Source organism: Nothoprocta perdicaria, unplaced genomic scaffold (assembly GCF_003342845.1).
Source record: "Nothoprocta perdicaria isolate Ctin4 unplaced genomic scaffold, notPer1 scaffold_104, whole genome shotgun sequence".
In the NCBI taxonomy this organism is placed as follows: Eukaryota; Metazoa; Chordata; class Aves; order Tinamiformes; family Tinamidae; genus Nothoprocta; species Nothoprocta perdicaria.
In genome coordinates this window covers 1,892,725-1,899,714 of record NW_020454139.1, presented here as the reverse complement: position 1 = coordinate 1,899,714, position 6,990 = coordinate 1,892,725, and the positions used below count along the sequence as shown (strand labels likewise).

Here is a 6,990-nt window from a genome sequence, read left to right as displayed (position 1 = left end):
TTCCCAGCTGATGATTTTAACAAGTGCTTTCCCATCATAAAGATATATTGCCTTGTTTCAAAGGATGCAAATATGAGGTTTAGTAAATATTTTACATTCCTTATTGTAAATCTATTTTTAAAGCTGGCAAAGCTTGTCTTAAAAGCAAAGTGTTAAAGTGCTTTAAAAAAAAGCAGAGGGTAGATGTGGGCAGATGTGGGCTAGAAATGTGAGACAATTGTACTTAGTCCTTCCCTTTTGTTTGACAACTGCTTCGAGGCTGCAGTGGAGCAGAAGATACAAGTCCAGCACACGGCCAAGCACTTAAAAACAACTTTTACATGATTTGTGAAGGGGTTCCCAAATCTTGTATTCAGATCCTGCCATCAGCAGGATTGAATCAGACTAAAGAAACTGAATAAAAGCAAAACATATCTAATGAGGGTATTTCATTTTAGCATTTAAAGGTGTACCTCTAAGTTATATATTTAAAAATATAATTCATCACTCTTCCATAGCAATAATCCATGGGACTCATTGATAAGCGTTCTGATTTTTAAAGGAGTGGGACTCACTGGAGATAGGGTTAATGGCAGTTACATAGTAGTACCTTAGATCAGTGTGTTTCTCACCTAGTAGACCGCATGGGTTGCTCAGTTTCAAGATAAATATGAGAGTTGCAACACATTCAAAATTTTATTGGAAAAAGTTAAGGAAAGCTACATCTGTTCTCTACTGGACCCCTGACAATTACAGCAATGAAAACTGCATGTTCTGTTCCAAACCAACTCCCTTGCTCTGTTCTGTGGCTTTAWCATTGGTACACATTTCCAGTTTTGCTTCTAAAATAAATGTAAGAGAGTGATGGCATTTTTTCAAAGGAAGGTTTTTCAAGCCAGAAGAGAGTATGAAATAGTGATTTAAGAAAATCAGGTGAAGGACTTCTGCTTCGGGGGTGTGATCTATGACACTTTTGTTTTCAGGTTTCTGGTTGGCTCTGTATAGACAGGTGCAGCTTGAATCGGTAGGTGCTCAGCAGACCAGAAATATCATGTGGAATTTTGGTAATGTAAAACTCAAGACACTCCAAATTAAATACTCAGCAGGCCTGCAAATTTATCTGGGTCAATAGAACATCATAACCCTCAACTGCTGCTGCGTGTCACAGTAACAGCTTTAGAGCTGAGAAATCTAGAACAATAAAGGCACCCATGCCACGAGCTCCCAAGAACAGCAGGATGAAAGCTATAAAGTTACCTTGTATTGCCAGGGAGGTCTTCTGTGTGAGCGAGCCGGCCTCATTCTCCGCAAGGCAACTGAATTCACCYTCCAGGGCATCACTGGTGTTGAGCACCTGAAGAATGTGACCTGCCGCCAGGACACGATGCTGCAGATTCAGGGGCTCACCAGCAAAAAGCCAAGTGATGTTTGGAGCTGGGTGACCATCCACAGCACAACCTAAAAAATTGGGTSATGAAATAAAGCTGCTGAGTGTGTACTTAATGAAAAATTAACTGATCTGAAATAATCTAAATTATGCAAAAGAAATGCTTCCAAACAATTTTACCCCCACTYTTTTTTTTAATTTGTAATCAAAGATATAAGTACTGTGTAGTACCTTCTCAACAGCTGAAAGAAAAACCTAAAAGCCACAATACTAGCTGCCATAGTATTAAATCCAAGATCACCATGATCTAAACCAAGCCRCAGATGAAAATCCAAGATCAACAGAGATCAGCTACAGTCAGGACTCTACTGAGTTCAGAAATATACATTTCATTCCTGAAGATGTATCTAGGCCTTTGTGTATCACTGTAAGACAGAAACTACCATTCTCAGTAATCTACCCTGAAGGCTGAACTGGTTCATATCCAAAACACAGCACAGACTAAATTCTGAAGGAGACTCAAGCAGCCTATCACACTGTTTGCAAAGTTTCAAGGACAAAAGAGAGGTGTAAAAGTGAGGGTTCTTTCCACCCTTCCTTTGGCTTTGGTTGCTGTTCTAAAAACATACCAGGATTTGAGCTGCTGCAGCTTTTTCTTGTCTCTTTTTCTTTTGCCACTTCTCATACCTGAATGGGTGACTAGACTAGGTTCTATTACTCTCTTTCTGTAGCATAATATGCTGCCTTGCACAGAAGAACTGAAGCTTTCTTGTTCATACAAAACAAAAGAATTTATACGGGATGGAAGAAATCATCTGCGACCTCTGGTGTATTCGAGGCACACTGGACACCTCATCTGCAGCTAGCGAGTGCAAATCCTTGGCCATTCACAAAACTGTACCCACAATGTGCTCAGCACTGTCCCCTGCTGAGCACCAGTAACCCCAGGCACCAGGACAGATTAGGGGCTGACCTGCTGGAGAGCAGCTCCGCAGAGAGGGACCTGGGAGTCCTGGTGGACACCAAGTTAGCCATGAGGCAGCAGTGCCCTCGTGGCCAAGAAGGCCARTGGGCTCCTGGCTGCATGAGGAGGATGTTGGCAGCAGGGGCAGGGAGGGGATCCTKYCCCTCTGCTCAGCTCTGGGGAGGCCAAACCTGGAGCACTGGGGGCAGCTCTGGGCTCCCCAGGACAGGAGGGACGTGGAGCTTCTCGAGAGGGTCCAGAGAAGAGCAACAAAGTTGATTAAGGGAATGGAACATCTCCCGTACGAGGAGAGACTGAGTGAGCTGGGCCTGTTTTCTCTGGAGAAAGGAAGGCTGAGAGGGGATCTGATTAATGTGTGTAAGTTCAGGAAGGGAGAATGCAGGGAGAAAGGGGACAGGCTGTTTTCATTAGTGGCCAGTGATAGGACAAGGGGTAATGGGCATAAACTGAAACACAGGCAGTTCCATCTCCAGGTGAGGAAGAACTTCTTCACCGTGAGGGTGCCAGAGCCCTGGCACAGGCTGCCCAGGGAGGCTGTGGAGTCTCCTTCTCTGGGGATCTTCCCAACCCACCTGGATGCCGCCCTGTGCCCCGTGCTCTGGGTGTCCCTGCTGGAGCAGGGGGTTGGAGTAGAGGATCTCTAGAGGTCCCTTCCAACCTTGAATATTCTGTGATTCTGTGATTCTGCCATGGGCAAATCCTTCCTGGATCCAAAGTAGGAAGGGCAGTAGGCTGGATAAAACTGCTCTTTTGGGTTGGTTCATGCTGTCTGAGGAGCACACTGCTGACACAGGACTGACTCCCAGCTGGAGGGTCCAGGTGGAGGCATACTGGATTGTGCAATCACAGCCATAGTGTTTCATTGGGAAAACAAATATACAAAAACCACCAAAAAATCTACAGAGAACACAGCTAAATCTTAAAAAAAATAGAAAGAGGAAAAAGAACAAATGTACATTATTCATCTTTTTCCCTTGTTCCCTTCTATTTATGTGGCCAAAGAACCTTTGTTATTTGTTGTAATTTCCTTGGCAAAGTCTAAGAGAGTTTTACTCTTGGCAGTTGTTTCCCTAACTCTAGACTTCCTGACCACAAAAAACAGCTTTCCTTGGTGAAAGRGAGACATAGAATCAGACTTTTTATTTGCCATTGCTTTAAGCTCTTTATTTATTCCTGTTATGCTTCATTTTTCATTATTCCTTTTGTTCTTTCTGAATATTGATGTATTTTTCCTACTCTTGTTCTTAGAAACCACTCAGTCTTGAAAAGACATTCTCAGGTAAATGGAYGACGTGACATTTTAGTGTAAACTCATTTAAGAGTACCAAAGACGACACAAATAGAAAACAAAATAATATCACAATAAATGGATAAACTTAAGAATAAGTAGCTCTGTGGCTTTTGAACGTAGTACTCTATAGCCTTGACAACTGAAATACACATGCTGTGAATACAGTTTTATTATTTGTATTTGTAAAACAGGCTGCACAGATTAAATAAAGAAAGCAGAAAGGTCAGTTTGATGTTAAACAGAAAGGAACTGAAGCTGACGTCCTCATGCAGCTAATCCCAGTTTGTACCCTCTTTTCTTTTAAATGTTTTATTGCCAAGAAAATCAGTACAGTCCTCCCATTACTATTTTGCTTGCCATATGTATTATTCCTTCTTTCAAAGCGTACATGTAAATATCAACAAAGGAACAGCTAGTAATAAATAATATGAGGGAAAAAAAAAGAATCAATCTCCTTTTCCCTTGTTATGTGTTACTAATGAGTCATTGCTACTTTTTTGCATATTTAACAATAAGACCTTTCTGACTCGTATGTAACAGATACTCTTCATCTGTGTACGTAGAATGAGCATCAACCACATTTCACAAGTGACATTTTCTACACATTTCTCAGGGTATAAATACCTAAGCTATGGGATAATGTATTATGCATATTTGATGAGAACCAGAGCACAATAAAAMAGCTATGATCCAAAAATATCCCTGTATTATCTGCCAGGAATAATTTTGATACTATTAATGTAGATTACCCACACTTATTCTCTATTTCCTCCTATCTCTGGGGACCGTAACTACTTTATCCTTCCAAAACGCTTCTCCCTAGCATGCAACAAACATTCTGAAAACAAACCAAGAGGCCTTTTTATAAAATAGAGCTATTTACATACAGTAAGTATATTAGGAAGAATATGGGGAGGGAGGAAAGGAATACCCTTTGGAACTGGAGTAGCAGATATCTGCAGAAGTAGTAGATATCTGAGTAGGGAAGGCTGTCTCGATCAGTCCTTCTTAATTACTGAAGGAAAACACTGCCTTAAGCTCCTGTTCCAGGTTGGCTGTGACTCTGAACTGATTCGAAGCCAAGATGAGCTACAGATGTGCAAAATGTGGCTATAAAAAATGTAGTATAAATTATACTTTTTGGTAGGAAAAATGTTACTATTTCAAGGATAACAGGGACATATTTGGAGGGGGAAGGCCAATGTTTTGTAACAGTTCTAATCACTGCTTGAGAGGACAGAATAAATTCATATTATAAGCCAAATTCAACTCTCCATTAGTCATGTGCAACAATCACAGTATAACTGTAGAAAGGCTTTGGAATAAAACTAAAAATCCAAAGTTCATAGTCTACATAATTGTTTCTCACTTGAAGAGTTGAAGGACAGAATCAAAAAGGTATTACGGATACTAATTATAGGATTCCTTTTAGTAACCTGTTACCTCAAATCAGCAGAAAAGTATGATAAGCAACAGTGAAAGCATCAAATAAAATAAAAAAGTATTAAACATAATTYGCAATAAAAAAAGAAAAAAAGTGTTTAAGTTATTTATTCTTGTCTTTATTCTCATAGATTCATCTTATGCATTTAAATTTGTATAACAAATAGTTTTTTAATATACTTATTGAGTTGCTGATCAACCCCAGAAGATCTTTCTAGTATTTATTAAGAAAATAAGTGAAGAGTTCAGTTCCAGATGATGAATTTTCCTTGAAAGTTCTTTAAGTGAAATAAGTTTTAAGGTCTGAGCTCAACAGGACTTGCTTTCTTCAGTCCCAGTCTACTTAACTTTCTCGTGACAGTTCAGCTGTTGCACAGGCAGAAGGAATCTCACCTTTCACACCCTGCCAGCAGCTAAAAGAGGCTCATGGTGGTAGCCTTCTTACTCAGGTTCAAGCCACAGGCTAGTAGGGTGCAGCTGGCAATCAAACACTTGTCTCAGTCTAACACTTAAGTCTTTGAGAAGTATTTTAGAGATAGGCCTGGGCTGCAAAAGCCAGGATATGAACACACGGCATGCAGTTTTGACACGCTGGTATTAATGCTCACCTGCATTCCGGAACCCACTAGTGCAGTTTTACACAAACCATGGCTATTCACCTGTAATCAGTCCATACAGTAAGGACAGACATATACACTATGTTAGCTCAAAATAGTTTAAATAAAATAAAATAATCTGACTGGCATAACAATAAGCAGATCAGCTGATTAGTGATTGTGCTATTCAGGACATCACAAAGTATAGTAACTGTAGTTTGTTCTCCAAAATCTTGATTAGACTTGCTAATTCAAAGGCCTATTTCCTTATCTCTGTAGCCCACAAACATATACTTAAGCAAATATAAAACTAGGAGATGGAAACAATTGCCAACAACCTGCCACAGTAGTATTTTAGAAGAGGAAGAGAACGATTTAGAAGTAGAATTAGTAGCTAAATTAAAATTGAAAGCAGCAAGAGTAATTAAAAAAAAAAAAGAAAAAAAAACAGGAAAAACAAATAAAATCCAAACAGCTCTATGATTCTATACTGCACTCTCTACCAAAGTGCTACAGTACAAGACACCATGTTAAAGCAATAAGGGTAATGCAGCAATAGTATATGAAACYGGACAGCATTTTCATCATAATCTCTGCACTCAAAGAATGAAAGAATCCTTTTAAAACAGAAATGAACTCAAGTATCAAATGAGATCCTGGTAATTTGCCTTAAAAAAAATGGAAAGAAGCCACCGACTAATTTTGGAAATCAATTTAACTGATGTAAATCTGTTTTTGCTGTGTTTCCTGGATTCACACTACGTTAATGAGATTAGATTGGCAAATAGAAATGGCTTACCAATTTCCCTTTATACCTTTTTTTTTCTTCAGGTGACTGAAATAAGAAATGCATCTTAAACATAAAGGAGGTAGCTTTGATTATTACTGCCTTAATATATTTAGTGTACTATTAAAAAGACTTTTCTAAAAAATCACACAACTAAATTGGAGCAGAATGATTTCTTAAAATCTTTAAATCGTTATGTAAAGCCTGTTTTGCTGAAGTGGCAAAACTAACAGACAAATCCTTACTGCTTTAGTCAAATCAGAAAGAACATCTGATGTAATAAGAGGGTAAATTTAAACAGAGTTAACTCATAAAGTTATGCAAGATACTTTAATTGCTTTTGTACACTGGATAACATACTTTAAAGCGCACTGTGATCCCTGAAACCTCTTAAAGAAAGGAGTAGTGTAAAGTATAATCTCTTTCATAATGATAATTTAAATGAGGCCAACGAACATGAACTTATTTCGGACAAGGAATTATGTATTTAAGAATTTTTGAAAGAGGAAAATTCAGCTGATA

The 6,990-nt window shown here is 38.9% G+C and overlaps 1 protein-coding gene across 1 annotated transcript in view; it reads right to left on the bottom strand.

The window, feature by feature from the left end:
• Positions 1 to 6,990, bottom strand: part of ADAMTSL1 (ADAMTS like 1) — a 388,396-nt gene that overhangs the window by 10,721 nt on the left and 370,685 nt on the right. Inside the window, exon 25 of the mRNA XM_026044037.1 lies at positions 1,237 to 1,437. Within this exon, the coding sequence (XP_025899822.1) occupies positions 1,237 to 1,437 (201 nt within the window). The remainder of the gene's footprint in view (positions 1 to 1,236; positions 1,438 to 6,990) is intronic.